We start from the raw sequence: 24,464 nt of genomic DNA on the forward strand, positions 1-24,464 counted from the left end.
GGGTTAGATTATAATGTGTGTAAGCCAAATGAATTTGAGCAAATTTTTTACCTTAACTCTGTAGTTAGCATCCTGTCCTATTTTGTATACCACTCTAGAATATAACGTATACTTTATATGTATTTGTGAGTGCTATAGTGGTTCAATTAAATTTATGTAGTGTTATAGCCAAACTCTTTATTCTGGCATTTGAGACATTATAAATCCAACCTTCCGTTTCCACAGACTCTATCATCCAGCAACGCTGTCAAATTCTCATTCGTCTAGACAGACCTCCTTGTTTTTTCACAACTGCAGGGATTGTTGTCACCCACTTGCTATTTTTATCTTTTTCAATTCTCCTTCACCTTTAAGACCTAAAACCATCTCACTTCTAGGAAGCCTTTCGTGGACATCACAGCTATGGAATGTTTTTTTTTTTTCCTCTGAATCTCTAAAGAACTTTGAAAGTGCAACTTTTCTCCCCCCATTTTCTTTAATGTAGTCTCTTATAGTTGTTCTTTCATTTGGCAAATCATTTTGTTCCCTATAAGGTTGTAGACTTCTGGAGAACAGGGGAAAGAAGAAAGACTAACATGTTTTTAGCTGCCAAACACTTCCTAAGTATTTTTTACGTACATACGTTTTTAAATGGTATCATTTAATTCTTGCAACAACCCTGTGAGGTGGGTGGTAGTTTTTCCATTTTTACACATAAGGAAGCTGAATCTTGTAGTAAACACAACCAATGTTAGAATGGTAATAATACATTGTAGAGCTGAGATTTAAGTTTGGGCCTCTCTGATTTAAAGCCTATATGCTCTTTTCAGAAAGCCTCCTCCATAAAAGAGTGAAAATTTGCTTCCTAATCTATCAATTTACTAGAAAGTTCAAAAAACAGAATAGGTGTTCAGTAAATGATTAAATTTATGACTGTGGAAATCTGAATTGCTTTGACTTCATTTCTTTTACCCATCAGCTAATGGTAATATGAATCAGCAGTAAAATAGCCAAAGCCTTAGTAAGGGCCCTCTGTATTCTCACCAAAGGCTAGTACATGAGAGGTTGACAGTTGTACTCCAACATTAAGGCTGTTTACTTGAGACAAGTTTTTTTTACTTGTTTGTCTGTTTTTAAGCTTTTCTCTTGTTGATTCCAACATTCATTGATATTGTTAAATGTCAGTTTTCTCATTTAGTATTTGCATTTCATTTTAAGATAGTAAATCTCATTGTATAATATAATAGTAGCATGAATAATTTATGCCTCTGTCAAGGAACTATTAAAACACAGAGGTTTTTTAAATATGCATATTCTAAACTTCATATAAAAACTAAGGAATGGAGTTTTTATTTCCTCTCTGAGTGTTTATTCCAGGAGTAAACCTGGACACTTACTAAAAAGCTATGGTCTTACTGGCTTCAATTTAGGATGGAATGCTGAGTTGTAATTATGTCTATAGATAAGGAATAATTGGCATTTTATCTTTAGTAGAAAATCAGCTGATGTACTTTTTGGGGACTTTTTACATTTTTTATTTAAAACAGAGGAGTTTTTATGAGGTGTATTTATTCTCAAAGAATTAATGATTATAAGGAATAAGAAGAATGATTGCCAACCTAAGAATGAAAAGAACTTTGATTTGATGAGTACAAGCAATGTGACTGAGCTTTGGGATGACAAAAATATGATGTTTTGGGTATCTGGGGTTTCTTCTTATCAACTTTCGTGCATATTGATAAGTTCAGCCTATTTTGTAAACAGTTACTAATGCCGTAATGCATTTTCCCATATTTTCCATCTGAATTTTTTACTATTATTGATTGAAGATTCAATTGAGAAATGTGTTTAGAACCCTGCTTTCCGTGGTAATCACAGAAGTCAGTGGGAAGACAAGAAAATTGTATTGAAAGAAATTGTGTGCGTGTGTGTTTTGTATTTCAGCATAGATTATCTCTGCCAAAATAATAGCTGTCATTTTGTTTTTGTTATATTAGTGGCCTGCAGCTTACCACTACTCCTTTTGCTTTAGTTTTGCTTCTTGCCACTGGCTATTCCCATCAGCAAGAATACCTTTTTAATTGAACGTCCAAATTTGAATGATTCTTGTCCTAATATCATTATAATTTTGATCCATTTCAAATTAGAGATCCCTAAATTGTGACTTCTCACCTCAGCTCAACAACCCTTTAACATTCAGAGACTTTGAAACTTCACTTCTGTTTAGAATTTCATATCATGCCCATCATGGGGGGAAAAGATGGAAAATGTATACGCTGAGCCTATAGGACTTCCTGCAGTGCTTATTAATCCTTTATGGATCATTTGAAATGTTTCTAGTTTATTTAAGCTTTGCTGCTTGTATCAGATTGTTCCTACGAAAAAAGAAAAAGTGATCATGCTTTGAATTTTTAAAAATGATCTCACTTTCAAGCAAAAGCACTTTTATGCTCCATTAAAGTTGAATTTGCCAAACTCTTACATCGCATTAACACAAGCTTTACTGGATAGATAAACGTGTTGTTCAAAGACCGACTTGAACTTTACCAAACTGCATATTAAGATTTTTATCTTTATTCTTCTTATTTCTTAAATTATTTTAAAATAGACTAGTAAAATAGACTAGATAGGCCTAAAAGTACTACTTTAATGACAAAATAATTTCTTCATTTGATGTAAAAATTAGTATAGATTGTAAGCTAATTGTTATATGAAGGCAAAATTAACAAAAATATTTTGATCAGTTTTACATTTTTTATATTTGTTTTATATAGTATCAATATCACAATAAAGCTTGATTTTTTTTTAATTTGCATAAGTGACTTATTTTGACGATTATAATTTTTATTCTAATCTATCATGCATCTTTGAAAATTCAGTATTTTCTTGAAATGTTTAGTAGGTCAGCCAATAAATTGACTTTTTTTTATTCTTCTCAATTTAGTGGTTTTTTTCAATATGTGTAGGACATCTTCTGTTTTCTGTGAATGATAGTGTTATACTCTTTGTTTCTATTTATTTTGTGACGCTTTTGGCTTGGAAATAATCTTGGAATGTGTATCTTTTTGACCTAGAGTTACTTAGAAAGTTCTCATCTCATTTGTACTATGTTTTCTGACTCCCTAACACAATTATAAGGACTTGGTCTTTCATTTTCAGTCTCCTTAGCCTTGAGGATTTAATTTAATGTGTTTGTTCTTCAGAAAGAATGTAAGCTAGTTTTCTACTTGAAATGTCTTTTTGTATTTTTAAATACATGAAACCTTTACAAAGGTTTTGTTTTATCAAAAAATAACACACACGCTCTTTTTTAAAGCATTAATTTACATCAGTATTTATGGTGACCTTGAAAAAATATTTTAATGGTAATGAAAATATAATTTAATATCAAACTAAGTATTTTTCAGCCCTCTTAGATTCCTCATTTTTAGCTGTTGAGTCACTGGGGTTCCTAATAAAGAAAGAAAAAATGCATTTTTAGGAAATTACTTTTCTAAGGCAAACAATAAATTGTACACACAGAGGGAAAGGATAACTTTTTACCTGCCTTGTGTAGGAAAAAATCTAAACAGTTAAATGAAACACTTAGCAAGTTATTTTAATGTTACAGCTTTTCCATTTCTGAGAGAGTGATGATACCTTGTTAGTAAGAAACTTTATTAACACTGACTTCTAGTGTAAAAATCTGCCCTGGATTCATTTTTCACTAATTCACTTCATTATTTTCTCTTAGTGTTCCCATGACCTTTCAGAAATGTGTAGTTCGTATTTTGTGCTGTACGAAAGCTGCCCCTTAGGTTGCATTGAGTAATGCAAAGTTGAATTATGAACATAATGGCAATTCTCGGTGGCATTTCCAGTTCATGCTTACTTTTAGTTTGCTAAATTCGTAAGTAAAGTGTTTTTTAATGTTGTCCACGTTAGGGAAAAGGTTAAATAATGCTGAGCTTTTCTTCGTGAGCAAACGGCAAGAGTCATTTTTGTTGGTAGAAGATTGTGTTCCCATATTTTCATTCTTTGGCCAGCATAGATGGTGCGCTGGATTGTTTTGGAGCTTTCAGACAGGATTTACATACTTCTAAAATATTTCATAAACTGCTCAGGTAGTGAGAGTACCCTTGTATCACTGTGCAATGGCACTAAAAATCATCCTGGGATAAGAAATGTGAAGCATAACATTACTTCGCAAAGCCATGTACTTTGAGAAGCCTTGAGAAGAGGCAAGAGAGTAACAATATCTATGAATTCTCTGAAAACTCTTATTTCCAGTAGGAAGCCTGGTTACCCACCAAAAAGTAGGTGATGAGATTTTTTTTTGACTTCAAGCATAATCTTTCTAAAAATGTAATTTTACCTGAGATTTGCCTCTCATTAACCAACAAACCATATCTTTTGGTCACATATTTAATATTTAATGGATGCAATCATCATTGAGTCGTTTGCTGTGAAGGGACATAGAGAAGATGCACTGTTTTCCATTTTCCCAAGTAATATGGGTCACATCATAACCTGTAAGTAATCCATCACTAGGCAATGGCTCCACAGCATTTGGATAGAAATGTTTTAAACATTCCTGAAAGAAGAAAAGCCCACAAATACTGCACTGTATATTGCTGGGAGAAAAGATATGAGTGCTTGTATGTGGGAATTACTCTTTGTCTTTTTAAGGCAGGTCTCACTCTGTCACCCAGGCTGGAGTGCAGTGGTGTGAACACAGCTCACTGCAGCCTCGACCTCCTCCTCAAGCGAACCTCCCAACTCTGCCTCTCAAGTAGCTGCGACTACAGGTGTGTGCCACCATGCCCAGCTAATTTTTAAATTTTCTGTAGAGACAGGGTCTCACCGTGTTGCCCAGGCTGGTCTCAAAACTCTGAGCTCAAGTGATCCTCCCGCCTTGGCCTCCCAAAGTGCTGGGATTACAGGCATGAACTACTCTGCCTGGCCAGGAATTACTCTTGATCACACAAGTCTTTTATGGCAATTTGGGACACTGGTCTTACATGATGCTCACAGTGTCATCCCGTGAAAGAGGCAGGGTAGGTGCACTTGCAGTATCCACAGGAACACACCCAAAGGCTCATAGGGTGAAGGGCTTTCCCAAGGCATGTGGCTCCTGAAGCAGTGAGGTGAGAAGAGATCTTTGAGTTGGCTCCTGCCCTTCCATTTTGCCACAGGGCTTCTTTATCTGCCTCCTGCAAGGAGGGCACAGTGAAGGAAGACTTGGAAGGGTTTTTGGACTCTCACAGACAGCCTACCCTGAGGGAGGCTGGAGTGTTCAGCCATCTGAATTAATCTCGATATCAGAGAGTTTAGTTCCCTCAGTGTAAAATTAAAAGAGTATTTCTTCATCTGCTGCAATGCATCAGACACTATCCTAGACTATAGAGGCTCAAAGTTGAATGATAGCATCTCAGAGCTCTTGGGGACTGAGGTGGTGGCCTTCTGTCTCCCTTTCTTCTACCTCTTTCCTTCTTTTCTCCATCCACAAACTTTATGTCCTCTTATATATTAGCATGTTTGGACTTCTTCCTGCACTTAAAGTCATGCCTACCTTCATGCACTCCAGATGTCCCAGGTAAAAAGAGCCATTCCCCAAGCAATGCTGTTGAAACTGTGTTTTAATATAGACCCAGCATGTTGCTTGCCCTTAGCATTCATTTTAATTATTTGAAGAAAGTGATTCATACAAATATGTGCAAAGTACAACCCTTTTGAAGGTTGTTCACTTTAACAGACACTTTACATATTATTTTGATAGTGATGTTCCTGGTATGGGCAGCCAGGATGTAAGCTGGGCCGGAGGAAGGATGAATCCTCTCTGCTTAGGGAATCAGTTTGCCGGACATGTGAATAGCTATATCCCCACTCCAAATAACTACCCACGTAGTTTTATGATCGTCAGTGTGTTAGTGACATTGTAAATGTGGCAATAGAGTACAGAGTCTTCATCATTTCATACTGGCATGTAAAATGCCCCAGGTATGTGACCACCTTGAAGCATACAGCTTTTGTATGCTCGGTAACCTTGTGTCCAGTTTGTGGCCAGTTAGCGCAATATCAGTCCTTCACTCATCCCCAAAGAATTCAAAAAATTCATCCTGTTACGAGTGGCTTTCTTTCCTTGACAGTAGTTTGAAGTCCAGCATGTAAAAATGTAAATCTCTCTGCTGGCTTCTAATGTACAAGGCCTTCTGAGTGTTCCCATGGAAGAAGAGTTGATTAGGTAGAGACTTCTCTGTTCTTAGTAAATTAATGACCTACTCCAGGCCCATTTTCTTCTTTCCTGGAGGAACACTCAGTGACAGTGCTTATGCAGCAAAGTCAAATTCTTTAGTTTTATTATATAAAACATCAAATGAGAAACCAAAGAGAATCTTTTCCTAACAGCATCTCCTAAGCCCTAGAATGGAATCAGAAGTAAGGCAATGGACTAGCAAATGGACAGGCATTCCTAAAATCATCTTAGTGTCGATGGGAGGCATGTTAGGCTTGCCACAGATGAGTGAGACATAAAAGTAGATTCAGGGGCTTGTTAGAAGATTCAGAGCTAGGTCAAGAGAGCTCTGGAGCTGAATCTAAAGAATTTTTCTTTGAACCTGTTTCAATAACACATGAAAACGTATCCTAGGATGGCAGATCTTTTCCTTACGGTTCTTGCAATTTCGAAATTGTAGGCCCTGAGAATGTGTATTAAAATCCTTAGCAACCAAAGTATTCAGAGGGGAGTAAGGTATTTTGGGCTTTGAGAGGGGTAATGTAATGGGCAAATGTCAGGATTAACAACTAATGATTGATACATATATATTTTTTAAGCCTTTTATCTGTCATTGTAGCACTCTGCCTCAGCCTGGCTTCTATATGTTTCACAACTTGATAGAATATGCCATTTAGTCTCATGATTTATACTTATTAAACCTTATTTGTATAAATACATGCCCACTTATCACTGTCACACCATAGAGGACCTGCTGAAACACAGATTGCTGGGTGCCACCCTTAGAGTGTCTGATTCTTGGTCTGGGATAAAGGCCAGAGAATGTGCATCTCTAACAAATTCCCAGATGATGCTGATGTTGCTGATCTCAGGCCCACATTTTGAGAACCACTGCTGTAGACATTCACCGACATATATTACTCAGCCGGGAGCACTGGAATGAAAATAGTAGTAACACTAAATCCTAACTTAATGGTGGAGTAATGAGATTTAGTTAACAGGAAATACTTTCAGTGCTAGGAATGTGTATATTTTGCTAACCTCAGTTATGGATAAATCATGAAGGCATATGGGGAACCTCATTTTTAAAAAATTATGTTGTAGAATTAAAGAATTCTCACACTTAAACAGACCTTACAATCGTCTATCCTGGTGAAACACCCTTCTTTATGAAGGAAGAGACTGAGGCCCCCAAAATTCAGCTCTGCCCCATTTCAAGTTGTGGTTTTTAGAGGCAGAGCCAGGAGAAATGATTGAATACTGTAGTTTAATTTAAATAAGACTTATGTTAGGGAAGGGATATTTTAAGAGGACTAATTCCCCAAATATGAAAGGAGCTATTTTAATATTTAGTCAACCATTTAATGTCCTTTAGCTAAAGTTTCAGTCCCAAAGTTGATTTTAGGCACTCTGAGACAAAGGTGTCTACAGAATCTGTAATAATTTTAATAAAGTTACTTTTTTTCAGTTGCAGAGATTCCTGGTGGCTTAGTTCTTAGGTCCATGGCGCTAGATCCTTGGGAAATCTGCTAGAGGCAGCCCGGTGGAAATGTTGATAAATATCACATTTTGAAAATGTTAACCATTGTAATTAGACCAAAAAGAGGAATATATAAAAATTGGAAGAAGGGGGAAATTCTTATTTACAGATCATTCTAACATGGAAAATCCAATGCAATCAACCAAGAAACTATCGCAGACAAAAATAATTTTAATAAGGTTACTAGTTATAAAATTAATGCTAAAAATCAGTAGCTTTCGGCTGTATACACACAACCAGTTAGAAAACATAACGAAAGAACTAAATATCATTTATAATACAGGCTAAAAAGATGAAATACCTAGGAATAAACTTAGCAAGAAATGTGCTAAATATATATGAACTCTGAATGGCTTAAAAGAAGACTTGGGTAAATGGCAAAGCATATATTCTTGGCTAGGACCACTCAACATTTTAGGATTGTCAGTTCCCCTAAGTTTATCCATAAATTTAAAGCTTCCTCAATTTTTAAAAGAAAATCGCAGGAAAACTCTAACAAAGAAAATGACCCACCAGTCCTCCCAGTTTTTACAATTGGGGTATTTAAAATATTTTGGTGCAAAAATATTTGGTGATTTCGATGGAGCAACTATAGAAAGCCCATAAATAGACCCAAAGTTGCATTTTGTTTTTTAAAAGAGGGTGGTTCACATCAGTAGGAATAATCATCTGGAAAAAAATACAGTTGATTTATTTCTTGTTCCTTACACTAAAACAACTTTCAGAAGGATCAAAAACTTAAACTTAGAAAATGGAACTATAAAAGTAATATTGTTAATAATTGTGGAATTGAGAAGACTTTTTAAATAATTGATTTTATTTTTTAGAGTAGTTTTAGGTTCACAGCACAATTTCACAGTAAGGTACAGAGATTTCCCATATACTCCCTGCCCCACACACGTATAGCCTCTCTCATTATCAGTATCCCCTGCCATAGTATGTTTGTTACAACTGATGAACCTATATTGATACATCGTCACCCAGAGTCCATAGTTTATGTTGAGGTTCATTCTTGGTGTGCATTTTGTAAGTTTGGACAGATGTTTCTAACATACCTCCACCATCACAGTACAGAGTGCTTTCACTGACCTAAAAATCCTCTGTGCTCCACTTATTTTGGAAGACTTTTAGGTAGTACATAGCATAGTAAATGGTATAGGGAATGGAGCACTCTCATACACTGTTGGTGGGCATGAAAAATGGTACACCTTTTGGACAGCAATTTGGCAAAATCATCAAGATTGTAAATGAACATACCATTCTACTTTGCAATTCTGATTTGGGTATATCTCCTTACAGATGTACAGTCCTTACAGATATTATCAAAGGTACTATACAAAGATATTGCTTGCAGCATTATAGTAGTAATAGTAAGAGACTGAAGACAACCCGTTGTTGATCAGAAGAGAATTCATTAGATTATTACAATCATTTAATAGAATTTTGTGCAACCGTTAAGAACACTACAGATCTATATGTACTGACAGGCCATAATTTCCTCCACTTTTCAGTGAAAAAACAGGATTTAGAACAGTTATATGATAAACTTCCATTTGTATTTTTTTTTAAATGAGAGATATTCATAATATGATAATACATTTTAATTAGCCTGTTTGGGTGTGGTGGCTCACACCTGTAATCCCAGCACTTTGTGAGGCTGAGGCAGGAGGATCTCCTGGGCAACATAGTGAGACCCGTCTGTATTAATATTTAAAATTTTTTAAATTTTTAATTAACCCAATATATCCAAAATGACATTTTATTCTGTAATGAGTGTTAAAAATACCACTAAACTATTTTATAGTCTCCTTTTTTGAACTAAGTCTTGGAAATTTGCTGTATATTTTACACTTGCAGCCCATCTCAATTTGGACTAGCCATATTTCAAGTGCTCAACAGCCACATACAGCGACTGGCTCATGTATTAAGTAGCACAGATGTAGTGTGTAAAGAGCACTGGACTAGAAGTTCAGTCTACATGCTGTGTGACAGTGTGCAAAAAATATACTTTCTTCTGTGCCTCATTTTCCTCACAACACAAAAGATTAGAGCTCTAAAGTCTCTTCCAATTTTAAAACTTAGGGTTTAAAGATATCATTTCATATTACTTGTCAAAGTCAAACGTGTAATTGTGGTTGCTTTCCATAGATACTGTTTTCACCAGCACTCCTAAAATTCTGTGATTCTAAGTAAAGCACATTTCATATTTTAAGAACTATAATTTTATTGCCAGATTGAGGTTGTTTATTAGTTTGTTTAAAGGAAGAATGGTATTATGCTATGTGCTTGATATAAACCATTTAGTTCTTTTAATACAATTAAGTCAGATTTGAGACTTTGATAGTTCTGATGCTGCATGGAAAACTTGGAAGAGCAAGAGTGAACCACCTAAATAATATCTAAAGAAAGAGTAAACATAGAAAGAATTGAGAGAGAATTTTTTAAATACAATTCTGTTTATGAAGTTCATTGTTCAGAAAATAATAACCAGTAGTTCTCTTTGAACAAGAGAGAGAATGAGAATAATACAGAACAGTGGTTCTCAACCTTAGCTGCACGTTAGAATCACTTGGGGGAACTTTTTAACATCCCAAAGCTCATTTCGTATCCCAGACTGATGTTCTCAAAGTGAGGTCCCAAACCAGCAGCAGCAGTATCACCTGGGAACTTGTTAGAGATGCAAATTCTCGGGCCCCACACAGGACCTGCTGAATCAGACACTCTGGGGGTGGCGCTGTGTTGTAATGCTGCCCTCGTGATTCCAGTGTACCGCCAGAGTTAAGAATTCCAGAGCAAGAAGTATCTGGAACAGGGTTAACAGATGGGTTTTATATTGGGTGCCAGCTTCCATCCTATAGTGGTCTTCAGGACAGAGTTGGAAACGGAACTGCAATATACCTGCTAGGTGTTTGCCATTCCTGATTTAGTGATTTAGGTAATTTATTAACGTTATAGATGGTTGGATGTTGCAATCACTCGTAGATGAGCCTTTGTAAATAAATATACGTCAAGAAGCATCTCAGCCAGTTGGCAAAGAAAAAAGGCGGAAAGGGGGTAAAAACAGAAGAGAAAAAAAATCACATTAGAACAGAAGCCACAAAAGAAGGGGGGAGGAATATACAAGGTAAAATGTTCTAAGTGAAGAAATTCCGGGTAGATTATAAAATATTTCATTTATATGTAAGGGTTTCTTAAGTTCAAGTGTGATGGGGATTTTAGGCCCACTTCAAGATCTGTCATCAATTCTCTCTGATCAAAAAGTACCAAAGGCTTGTTCAACCCTTTAATTTGGCATTAAGGGATATATTTCATCTTAACATTTAGACTTTTGATAGGAATGCACTTAATACAGGTATGGTAAATTTGGAGTGAACTCAGCCGGAAAATAAAATATATTTTCAAAGTGTAAAGAGGTTATCACTGACTGAGAAGGAGTTAATGTGTCATATATCCTTTTGATTTATACTCTTTGAGAGAAATCACAGTATCTATAATTTCGGAGGCATATTCGGAAGAATGTTAAATTGTGATTTCTCTATGCTGAATCTTAGAGATCTGTCAGGGAGTCTTCAGCCCTGACAAAATAAGAATGGACCCATTATGGTATCAGGTCCATTTGATTTTTCAAAAGTTAAGGGAAATATGCAGATCGTTTCAGAGACTCTCTTTTTGCTTTTGCTTGTTATAAGACAGATGAAGGGAAGCAGACTGGGCTGTGTTTAGAATGCATCTGGAGCTGCTTGCTTCTCTCTCGAGATCTCGGCAATATAACTTCTGCAAGCCCTTTCTGTGTGTATTTTTCTTTTCTCATCCTGAAATATTCCATTTTGCATGAGAAAGTCAGCTTTGATAATTTCCAACAGCTAGGTATTATGACAGAATTTGTGCTTCTTAGAAAAAAAACTGCTCCTTTACTATAAAATAGAACCTACCTTTTATACCTGAGTAAAAAATTCTGATAAAACTTTTCTAACCATATTTATTGTTGAAAAGATTATACTATTTTTGAGGTTGTGTTTACTAAAATATGTTGATTTTTATATTTCTGAATACTCAGTTTATATTTTTAGATTGTTTTGTGAATTGGGATCTCTGAGTATAAAGTGGTTTTCAGCACATTGGTGATATTGTTGAACATCTTTCTCAAATAGCAAGCATATGCATTTCAGCAGCTTTCGGGACAGTACATACAGTTAATAATTTCTTTACAAGACAAATGTATGCTTTTTTATTGTTGGCATTATTTTCTCATCTTATGTTCTGGCATTTAAATTATGAAACTTCGTCTCGGCATGTAGACTTACCTTGTGTTGCCAAGAGAAAAGTGGCTTTTCTGCAAAGCCAAATAGTTTTTACTTTATTGTCTGCTACGAAACAGCTGCTGATTCCAGGAAAATGCCGTCTCATCATTGGGCCTGGGGTGTCCAAAAGAAGCAGGAAAAAAAAATGACTATAGCTCCCTGTCTGCCCTGGCACTCTCCTCCTTTCTCTCATTTTCATTGCCATGAAGAGCAGAAGAACAATATTCTGCAATTAAGGATTCCATTAAGTTGAAGAAAAGAGCAAATGGGGGATGTTTGTTCTCTAAGCTGAAAAAATTTGTCTGGGGTGGGGGGGATAGTGGTAGTGGTATGGAGAGAGGTGGGTGGAGAGACGAAGTCAGGGCTGTTTGTTGAATATACTGTTAAGGACTGTTACCATCCTAATTAATCAAGTTAGAAATTACAGCTGTAGTCGGTTTCCCCCCAATTCTTGTTATCAATTTTCTTCTCTTTTGAGACAAAGCAAATATAAATTTTGTGTTCATTTGTCATTCGTTCTTTGACTTCAGCATCTCTGAAAATAACAATGTAGCACAAAAGCCCAGTATTTACCTAGTTGTAATGTGGGTTGCCATGGTGTTTTGCAAATTATTGCAATTATGTTCACCATGCGAGTCGCCCTTGGTAACTGGCGAAAAAACTGATAATCCTGTTTTGAACAAAAGGTCAAATTGCTGAATAGAAAGTCTTGATTAACTAAAAGATGTACAAAGTGGAATTATTTCCTACCATTCAGAAATAGTTCTTGATCGGGTTTGGGGGAGGGGGTGAGTAAGTACATCTGATTACTGAAGTACAAAGCATTGAAAGGATGTTGTCTTGAGCCTTTCATGTAGTCTTAATGGTGGCTTTTTTGTCAAATTTACCCATTTGCGGCATTGAAAGAGGCAGCTGCATTTAAGCTGGAGAGACGGTGCTTTTTCAAGAGTTCAGTGCATGGAAAGTTCTCAGCAGTATCTGCAGTTTACTAGTAGCCCCTGGTCTATTAAAACTGATGTGCCGCATTTGAGCCCATTGCTCTCAGTACTTGTGAACCCCTCTGGCTGATGATCTAATAAAGTGCTCTTACTGGACAATCTCTGATCAGCTACTTAAAAAGGAGGCTGGAGGAGGGGGCCAGAGGGAGAAGCCTCACAGGCAGTGAGTCTTGGTACATGCCAGAAGAGTGAAGACAAGAGTGGCTATACTGAAAGGTTTGTCACCATGATCATTTGTGTTAAGGCATTTGCCACAGGGTTTTGGTTTTTGTGCCCCAGGTCTCCCAAACTGTGATCATGCTTTTTTTCTGAAGAGAAATTTTAGTTTTAAGTTACATAAGAGATTAGAAGTGTCTTTCTGAAATGTTAAAATCTACCTTGCATTTGTTTCTTAAATTATGGGCATCAGAAAATATATAATCCTACATTCATGTAAAACCAAAAGTTTCCCATGTTGCAGCCAAAGGTTAGATGGATTTCATCTCTTCTGAATCTGGCAGAACATCGGCAGGGAGTGAATTTTGAAGGGAGGGAGTTTTTTGTTTTTTGTTTTTTTTTAAGTGACCACCTGAAAAATCAATTCTCAAAACTTTTGAGAGTGTGTGAAAGTGGCATGAAAGCAAAGCAAACCTTAACAAGTTTGTGGGTTTACATTCTACATCACCTAGCAACCTCCTGGCTCAGCCAGATCTCTTGTCTACCCTTAGTTCTGTTTACAGACTATTCAAACGGCCCTTCGAAACCATGAAAGATATTCAGTTTCATTAGTACCATTCTCAAGGAGAAAATAATTAAAGTTAAATGAACAAACATTGCCTGGTGATAGTTTGAACTCCATTCTGGTTTTAAGATGTCCTTTGAGGCAGTAGTAGCTATAGTTCAGTTTTAACATTTGTCGTTCACTACCCAAAGGCGTATCACTTGAAACCATACCAATAAATACTAGTCTCTGAGCAAACAAACAATAAAAATTACTTTTAGCTAGACTTGAGCAAAGAAAAACTCTTCTGGTAAGAAGGTTTTAAGCATGCATGCCGTTCCGATTGGATTTTGTTTTATTTGATTCTTACCCCAGGACATCTGAGTTGATCTGTGTGCACACTGAATAAAGGCAGGGGAGAGGGCGTGGGGAACAAGGCACCTCTCTTTAAAACCGATTTATTACCTACCTTCAGAGATCCACCATCATAAAGAAAGGTATTCAAACCATATTCTATAATAGACTGGGCGCATTTTAGTAAATGGCTTAATTTAATAAATGATACTAATACTACTGATACATACCCTGTCACTTTCTCATTGAGAATTGCTTATGTGATTAAATTGACCTATTTTTGAAATTTTAGTAAAAAAAAAAAAAAAATTTAAGAACAGACTATTTTTTTTCATGTGCCCTTTCTTTCCCCATAAGCACATTCCCTGAAAATTTATCTTGGCAGCAAGCATACACATGGTATAGCTCAGAATATTTTTCAGCTGTGTTAGTGATTTGATTATATTGAAAGCTCTGGCAATACTGTCTCTTCTCGTTAATAAACTTTCTGATTATAAGAACAATATACACTTGTTGTAGAAAATTTTGAAAATACGGAAATAGAAGAAGAAAACCACAGATTACCAGTGATAGCATTGTAGAGTACTTCCTTCCAGTCTTTTTTCTGTGCATATAGTGATTCTGAGTTCACTTTTGAAGTTTATTCATTATTGTGTGTACATAGCTAAGGTGGTAGTTTTTTTCAAAAGTGAAGACTTGAGAGGCAGGAATGGCAATGGAAGTAATGAACAATTTTTCTAGAGGTTTCATCACTAAAATATTAGTACAAGCACCAGAGTAACCATTTTACCAACTCATTCCATTTGATTCTTTCCTCCTTTCTCTTGTTGAAATGACTATGTGCCTTACCTGACACATCCATTTATTATCATTCATGTTAGAAAGTCAGACATTCATTACAGTTGGAATATTATATCCCCAAGTCACTTGTAGCTTCATATAGGGGGGAAAAGTATTTTGTGAAAAGCTTTGTAATATAATAGAGATTAATGGAATGTGGAAAGGAAAATGCTTTCAGTTTCTCATATAAAATGAAAGCAGGGTGGCTAGAAAATCTTGTATTCTTGTTATTTGTATTTTGTTAGATCTCTAACATCCATAGTACATGGCTGGGTTGCATGAGCTCTTTGTGTTTTGTTGACAGTTGACAGACAAAGCAAAATTATTCCTGAAGCAAGGTACTGTGTACTTAGTTGTGACCTATTATAGCCTAAAAATGTAGCTTGCTTTTGAGTTGGATGAATAGGGAGAGTATTTTACAGAATAGGCTTGAATATACTAAGAGAGGTTTATAGTTGCCCATACAGAAAGATACATGTCCTCCATTGAACTTTTTTCCCCAAAATGTAATTTTCCATATAAAGTCTTTTAAGTATATTTTCCCTGGTTGCTTGCATGGAGACAATTTTAACTGTTCTGGTATTGTCCTGTAGGGGTAAAATACAATTGCTGGTAATTGTTGGCTTTGTGTGCTCACAGTATAACAAGAGAAGACGGCTTGCATGGGGGCTCGTTAATGTACCTCAGGTACCTCTTCTGATGCTCAAGCTCTGATTGCAAATTAAAATAGCAAGGCTCTGTATTGGATTTGATGTGAGGCAAAGCAGACCAAGTTGCTAATTTATCATGTAATATACAATTGCTGAGGTTGGAATTTGTCCACTTATAGTGCTATTCTGTGTGTTTAAATGAGGACCACTGTTTGCATCCAATCTATCATAACAGTTTGGGAGTGCTCCATTATCCTTTCAGCAAACTGATGGCAGAGTCTGGTCCTTTTACAAATGATAAGATCAATAAGTTTCAAATAACTTGGATGAAATGACATATGACTGTTCATTTAAAGAGATGTCTTACTTAAAAAATCAATTTTAATAATATTTAAAATTCTTATATTGACCGATGAGGCGCTTTCTACTTCTGTTTTGATAATTTTCTTCAAAATATTCTTGTATTAACTTTGGTGAATAGTTAGTTTATGTATTTATTTTTCCTGATTTACTCTTTCATCTCCTACCCTAACACCTTTCTGGGACTTAATAATCACTCTTTGACATGCCAGCATGCTGCAGTGTAGAAGATTTAACTTTAAAAGCAAAATTATATTCCTGTTAAAACTTCCCCTGGAGATCTTAGGGAAATTTTCTCCCAGTTTTGGGTACAAATGTGGGTCAGAAAGCAATTTGTTTTTTGATATTTCTGGAAATTCCAAATCACAACATGTCATTCTTCAAAAGCAGCTGTGGGCCCATACTGTGCACTATCTATAAGAAGACCCATTTTTTGCCACTAGGGATAATTCTGTGGCAGAAAAATGTGCCTGCAAGGGAACCCCGGAACATTTATAAATGGTTTAGGTTGAAAAGAGAGTCTGATGTTATCAGAGTGCATCTAGTTTTGGTATAGGGGTGGTTAATGGCCATTATTGAAAACTAGTAATAATCTGATGAACTCAGAGCATGCATGCTGGCAGACCCCGTCCTGTGACCCTGTCACTGCACTCCTGGTGAGCCATTACAATTTAAACTAAATCATACGTCACTGCAGAACCGTGTTGTCTCTTGAAAATCTGTGAATCCAGAAATAAAGCAAAGACAGCCTCCTCTTCCCCCACTGCCTGTTTTACCATCTATATCTTCACTATATTTTAGTTTGATCAGGAAAAAAAAAAACGAACATTTCACTTATGTTGACTACATAGTTGTAATATTTTGCAATCAAATTGAGAAGCAGCACCACCTAATCATACTGTTTATCCATTATTTTAGTTCTCCATTTTGTGATAACACCAGATGGATGCTGACCAGGCTCTTTCCTGGTTAAAATGGTGCATTTTTAATAGTGCATTGTCAGCTATAGCTTAGCAATAATGTTCCCCAATACCAGAGACAAGATAATAACAATATTTTACATTTACTCAACATTTTTGTGAGTTTTCTTATTTGATCCTCTGAACAACACTAATAGAGTAAATATTATTACCTCCTGTTTTATAGATGAGGAAACTGAGGCTCAGAAAGAGGTTCAGCGAGTTGCATAAAATTATCTGTTAGTAAATGGGAGGAAAGAAACCCTACTCATGTGGTTTTTCATAACCTCAATTCTGTATTCTTCATTGAGTGTGAACTTTTGTGGTAGAGACTAGGGAGGACAGTACCAGCTCCAAAACAAATTGTTCTCCAGGGGACTGACCATCCAGTTCGGTAGGCAAAACGAGATGGTAAAATAAGATGGTTAAGAGACAGTTCACCACAGCGTATGCTCAGCGTTAGGTGGAATAAAGAAGAAATCCCTGTGGATCGGGAAAATTTCACAAAAGACGAATGGAACTGATGATCAAGGAATGGACCTTTTAGGCAGAGGTTCTCCAGCCTGTGTAATGATAAGGAGGTGAAAACAGGCAAAATGTGGTAAGTACAGTGAGAAAACCAACCTGATTGGGCAATGAGTTTGTGTAAGAGAATGATGAGAAAGGGTGGGGGAGTGGGATGAGGTTGTAAGGATTTGAAAGCCAGGCCAATGAATTTGTTCTTAATTATCTATGGAAGGTATGTGATTGGGAGATGGGAGTGGAGAGCCCTTTGTGTTGGATATGAGAGAGAATGGAGTCAGGGAAACCAGGGAGGAGGCTACTGAAATAGAACAATCTGAGGTCTGGCTTTGATGAGGTTGGTGGTAATGGGACTATAAAGGAAAGACCAGTAGACAAATTTGGTGACTGATTGGGAATGAGAGGTGAAGGGCCCACTATATATTTGACTCGAGTATGCAAACTACTGTGCATTGTTATTTTCCTTATTTTTTTTTATAAACTTGCTTCTCTACATTTTTATAACTTCAACTTTTATTTTAGATTTAGGGGCACACATGCAGGTTTGTTACATGGGTTATATTGCATGACACTGAGGTTTGGGGTACAAATAATCCTGTCACCCAGGTAGTGAGCATAGTGCCCAAGAGGTAGTTTTTCAGCCCTTGCTTCCCTCTCCGCTCTAATAGTCCCAGAATCTGTTCCCATCTTTGTGTTCATGTGTACCCAACGTTTAGCTCCCACTTATAAGTGAAAACATGTGGTATTTGGTTTTCTGTTCCTGTATTAATTTGCTTAGAATGATGGCCTCCAGCTGCATCCATGTTGCTGCAAAGGACATGATCTCATTTCTTTTTTATGGCTGCGTACTATATATTCCATGGTGTGTGTGCGTGTGTGTGTGTGTGTGTGTGTGTGTGTGTGTATGTATCACATTTTCTTTATCCAGTCCTCTGTTGTTGGGCACCTAGGTTGATTCCATGTTTTTTCTATCGTGAATAGTGCTGCAATGAACATATGAGTGCATGTGTCTTTTTTGTAGAACAGTTTATCTTCCTTTGGGTATATACTCAGTAATGCAGTTCTTGGGTCGAATGGTAGCTCTTTTTTAAGTTCTTTGAGAAATCTCCAAACTGCTTACCACAGTGGCTGAACTCATTTATATTCCCACCCACAGTGTATAAGCATTCCCATTTCTCTGCAGCCTTGCCAGCATCTGTTATTTTTTGTCTTTTTAATAATAGCCATTCTGACTAGTGTGAGATGGTATCCTATTGTGGTTTTGATTTGCATCTCTCTGATGATTAGTGATGTTAAGCATTTTTTCGTATGCTTGTTGGCTGCTTATATGTCTTTTGAGAAGTATCTGTTCATGTACTTTACTCACTTTTTAATGGGGTTATTTGGTTTTCATGTGTTGAGTTGTTTAAGTTCCTTATAGATTCTGGATATTAGACCTTTGTCAGATGCATAGTTTCCAAATCTTTTCTCCCATTCTGTGAGTTGTCTGTTTACTCTGTTGATAGTTTCTTCGAAAGTTATTTTTGAGGGCCTCCTATGCTCCACAATTTCAGATCTAGATGATTTCTGTGTGTGTAGCCTTCTAAAAATACAAATGTACACAAATGAATAACAGTTTGTGTTTAAGGTGCAACTACTAGGAATGCCTTAGTTACAAGTGGAAATTGATCCCTTTTTAACATGTGCAGACAGAAGCCATTTTAGTTGAGGCCTCAGAAATATAATTTAGTCATCAGAACCAATCAGCATTTGGCACAATTTCATACACAATGATTTTAAGGAATTAGTGATGCTGAGATTAAAGCAACAAGTGATAGAGCTTGGCGTATTTTGGTAAAGGTTTGTTTTGCTATTGGACAGGCTGACTTCACCTCTTTTGAATTTTCTATATATAAATGTGGCTAAGCCAGGCAACTGAAAATTTATTGACCTTATTGCTATTGGTTATGATAATTTGTAAGTGGCATTACATAATAAAATGGCATATTTGGATAGCAGACATCCTTAAAGTGATTCTAGAGGTTTTTATTAAAATCCAAATCTTTTTATAGGTTGGGTAGTTCCAAATAACTAGTAGTTCCAAGGAACTATACTTTTATTTAAAATATCCTCTTCCATTGACTTGTCAATGTAGCCTTGGGCTGTACAGGCTGTATGTTATTTCTGAAAGTGAGAAATGAAAGTAAGTTAAGTTTTGTCTTTGTGAGTGATAAATCAAAGTGAACTTACACAATATTATTATTTTCACTTGCTTTGTTTTTGTCACTCTTAAGAGACAAAATTCAGTGTGAGATCTTATAAGATTTGCATCAATGGAATATTTTCAAATACCTGTTATAGTTATTTATTTTTATTTAGAACAAAAATTTTTTTTGAGACAGGATCTCACTCTGTCACCCTGGCTGGAGTGCTATGACATAATTACTGCTCACTGCAACCTTAACTTCCTGGGCTTCAGCCATCTTCCCACCTCAGCCTCCCGAGTAGCTGTGACCGTAGGTGCGTGCCACCACTCCCAGTTAATTTTTGTATTTTTGGTAGAGACAGGGTTTTGCCATGTTGTCAATGCTGGTCTTGAACTCCTGAGCTCAAGCAATCCACCTGCCTCAGCCTCCCAAAGTGCTGGGATTACAGGCATAAGTCACCATGCCCAGCCTATATTTATTTTTTAACAGCACAAATGTTCCTTGAAGGTTAGATTTAGCTAGCTGGTTGGTATTTGTTGGGTGAACAAAGGGTTAAATAAAATGTACTTTACAAAATTGAATTGAAGCAAAGCATGTATTTAATATGATTAGGGCCTATTTCCTACATAGAAGAGTTTTGTTTAAAATACACCATGACCAAAAGCTTAATTATCAAAATAAAACAAGAAGCATAAAGAGTTACAGGCTTCTAATATTTTTTTCAGCCCCAGTTCCCTTCACACAGTTATCAGCATGTTTAATTTCCATGCATAATAGCACTAGTTATTGTTGTCATTTGTAAAGGGAGATTAACAGATAGTAAGTACAAACAAACCCAAATAAGCGATGAATAGAGAGGTGACAAAGGAAAAAAGACCTCTTTAATGTTAATTATAACTGGTAGGAAGTCTAGACAAATTATATTATCTGTTTTCTATATGATTTGAAAGGACATTTAGTTAGTACCTCTGTCAGAGATAGGGTTAGGTGTTTGCTTTAAAAACAGGTGAGATGATAACTTAGCATGTCCGTGGTTGGCAGCTACCCCAGTGAGTTGTGAAGTCATAGTAAATTGACAGAATCAAATTTCAAAAACATCTGAAAAGAACTCTATAGTTTCTGAACATTATATTTTAAAAATTAAATAATTTTAATATCCAGATTATATTTTGGAATTGAATAATTTCTTGTCTCAAAACATGATAGTTGTTACCTGTCTGCTTATTTTTTTAGTTTTGTTTAGAATTGGATGAATTACAACTATGGTTGGCAACATTAACTAACTGCATATTCCAAAGCATATAAAGCCTCATTTATCAAATTTAAAGTAACAGACCCAATGAATGATAAAGGAGTGGTCCAGTCCTGTATGGTTTGTTTCCTTTATTAATATACCTAAATGGGTACTTCAAGAAACAACTAGTCTTACCTTTAATGTTTATAGGCTGCATTTAAAATTTAATAACTGTTCTTGCTGTCAGCTCCACTTTTCCCCGCTATATTTCCCATGCCTAGAACAGACTAAACTGAAGTATCTTGTTTCTCTCTCTCTTTTTTTTTTGTTTTTTTTGAGACGGAGTCTTGCTGTGTCGCCCAGGCAGGAGTGCAGTGGTGCAATCTTGGCTCACTGCAACCTCCATCTCCCAGGTTCAAGCAATCAGCCTCCCGAGTAGCTGGAACTACAGGCGTGTGCCACCACACTTGGCTAATTTTTTGTATTTTTAGTAGAGACGGGGTTTCACCATGTTAGCCAGGATGGTCTCGATCTCCTGACCTCGTGATCTGCCCGCCTTGGCCTCCCAAAGTGCTGGGATTACAGGCGTGAGCCACGGTGCCCGGCCAGTATCTTGTTTCTTTAATTCTAAGGAGCTGATTGTGAGCTGCACTCTTGACTTAACAGCTTTTTTGGAGTAAACTAAAGTACGTTATTAAGCTGTATGTGTCCATTATAAAGGCATCTGAGTTTCAGAAATATTAAAATGTGAATATAAATGTCTCTTTAAATCAAGAAGATGTTGTAATACACCCTCAAAATTAAAACAAACAGCTGCCTGTGACTCCGAACCACTGATTATCTGGTTCATGATCTTTTGCTGTGGTAGTAGTAGTTTATCTCAGACACTAACCTATCCCTTCTCTGTATTGTTAGCATTTGTAGTTGGTACCACACAACTTGGTTCTTAAAGCCAAGCCATACTGAATTGCTTTTATAGTCTCTGTGTGTGGACCTTGCTTTCCTATTTAGATTGTAATTTCCTGAAACTGTACCTGGGGCCCTTTTGCCTGTTCTTCACAATATTTAATGTAATTCTGGGCATATATTACAAGTTTCATTAAGGACTCATTGAGACCCTCCCTCTACCTGAAAAGCTCATATTAAATTTTAAAATAGTTTAGCCTTGAATGAAGGTAGGAATAATGCTTACTGTGGGTGTATTGACTAGATGAATTTTACATTCGTTAAAGGTAGCATAATTTTTTTAGTTATAAAGATCTATACACTTTGCCTTTTTGTGATAGTTTTAAATGGAGCCAGAAGAACTGATTCTTGGTGCTTTCCCCTGAGTTTTGTTATAGCTACTTCCAAGAAAAGCCTATTCTGAGGAATGAGGTCAAACAGCACAGCAGCAAGTGAGGGCATCCCTCAGCTTTGGATTAACACCACATGGAAACATTACTAAGTGGCAGACTAAAGTACCTGACATAATGAATCAACACTCATGTATATACTGCTCTTATCTAAGGGGAAAAGACCAACAAGTTGTTCAGTCTAGAAATAGAATACGGGGTGATGCATGTTATTGATTCCTTTATTAATGATAACACAGCATAGCTCTTTCTGGCCTTTATTCTTTGACATACATTGTTCTTTCTGTGTAAGTTGTCTTTTCTGCCTTCTCTACCTACCAAACTTCCACTCATTTTTCAAGACCAGTTCAGAAGTTGCCATGTCTCAAAATGCTCCAAGACCTACAGATAGTCAGGTCCCTACTGGGGGCTCCGCAGATCAGAACACCATGAGACAGGGGAGCAGCAGCATACCTTGTTCACCTTTATACCCAGCACCTCACCCTAACATTTGCCTTATACTTACGCCTCTGTGGCAATACATATAGCACGAAAGCCCACAGACCTTGGTTCCTTAGTATAAACAGCTGAACTTTGTTTGACCCCACTTGGAAGTCTTGTCTCCTTTGTTTAACAGATAATGTTTTTATAACAAACGTAATGCTGATTTAAGGTCTTAGGCATATTCTTATCACATCACTATGAGAAAATTCAAACAAGATCAGCAAGGGAGAGTAACTGAAGAAGGAAGGTGAGAAGAGGGTTCTAAAAGACAGAGAAGTGAGCAATAGCTGTAGTATTTCAAACCTCTGGAAAATAGTGATAAGTTGAAGTTGTCCTTGAAAACATTGCAGCTAGTTTTATGTCTCCAGAAAGCACATATAAGAGAATCTATTTTTGTTTACATGAAATAATTGATTATATTTATTAAGTGTTTCTTTTATATCAAATATAGTCCTAGACACTGTAAATGTGTTCCATCATTGCAACAACCCTATACAGTAAGTACTGTGGTATCCATTTTACAGAGAAGGAAACAGCACAGCAATTAAGTAACTAGCCAATAGTCACTCAGCTATTGGGAAGGTTATACATGTATGTGGTGCATTCTTTACTTCAGTAATGGTCTTTCCTAATGAACTAAAACACATTGGTTTACATTCTGCCTGTAGTAGAAGTTTTTGTTGGCAAGTTTTGATGTATTTGAGTGAGGAAGGGTGTTTCTCTTAAGAAAAAGAAATAACATCTCACGTGATTTTTTTTTTTTTTTTTTTTTTTTTTTTTTTTTTTAAACTGAATGGGTTTCCTAACTTCTAAGTTTGGGGCATAGATTTAGCTAATTAACATGTCAGGAGAGAGAGATAACTAGAGTTATGTCAGAATTTCTGAGAAAAGATGAAATAAAATGAGTCTATCTTGATAACCAAAAAAAGATTTGTTACTTATATTTGTTGATGGTGATAAGTCTGAAGTTTTCCCTTTCTTCTCTCCAGGGCTGGTTGATATGTGAGGAGCCAACCTGTGGCAATCGAACTCGTCACCTTCCCCTTCAGTTCTCCCGAACTGGGCCTCTTTGCCCAGCCTGCATGAAAGCTACACTTCGACCAGAGGTAACAGTCTCATAATGCTAAAGAACCATGTAGAAGAGGGTAGAGGGCTGCTTGCTTTGAGAAGTAGATACTGAGTATTTGCCCTATGAAGATGCCCTACTACCATATGCATATACTAATCTTATTTTTAAAAAATACAGATTTCAGAAAGATACATGCTTTCTTTTTTTCACATGTCATGAGCAATACTATATTTATATTTAAAAGGGAAACTAATTCTCATATGAGTTATACAAATTTCTTTAGTTGCCACTACATAATTGCAAAAGAAGACATGGCCATTTCATTCTAGAAACTGCTGTCATATTTGGGCTTGATCAGAATCCCATTTGTAAGAGGCAGAAATCCTCCCAATTCTGTTCCCTGAATGGTTTATTTTGTGGGGTTTTTGGTCCCCTCTGCTGGATTAGTTGTTTATAAGTAGCTGCATAGTTGAGTAGTTCTCAAGTCATTTTTCTTGGTTTTTTGTTTGCTTGTTTGTTTTGTCTTTTTTTTTTTTCTTTTTTTTTTTGAGACAGAGTCTCGCTCTGTCGCCAGGCTGGAGTGCAGTGGCATGATCTTGGCTCACTGCACCCTCAGCCTCCCGAGTAGTTGGGACTACAGGTGCGTGCCACCGTGCCCAGCTAATTTTTGTATTTTTAGTAGAGATGGGATTTCACCATGTTATCCAGGATGGTCTCGAT

At 36.4% G+C, this 24,464-nt stretch overlaps 1 protein-coding gene across 5 annotated transcripts in view; it reads left to right on the forward strand.

Moving 5' to 3' along the window:
- Positions 1–24,464, forward strand: part of POLA1 (DNA polymerase alpha 1, catalytic subunit) — a 307,953-nt gene that overhangs the window by 170,958 nt on the left and 112,531 nt on the right. For all 5 annotated transcript variants that reach the window (XR_012430381.1, XR_012430382.1, XM_005593197.4 and 2 more), the window contains one exon: positions 23,665–23,781. Coding sequence is in view for 3 of the 5 variants with exons in the window: in XM_005593197.4 (XP_005593254.1) it covers positions 23,665–23,781 (117 nt within the window). In the remaining 2 variants the exon portion in view is untranslated. The remainder of the gene's footprint in view (positions 1–23,664; positions 23,782–24,464) is intronic.

This window comes from Macaca fascicularis, chromosome X (genome assembly GCF_037993035.2).
Source record: "Macaca fascicularis isolate 582-1 chromosome X, T2T-MFA8v1.1".
Classification (NCBI taxonomy): Eukaryota; Metazoa; Chordata; class Mammalia; order Primates; family Cercopithecidae; genus Macaca; species Macaca fascicularis.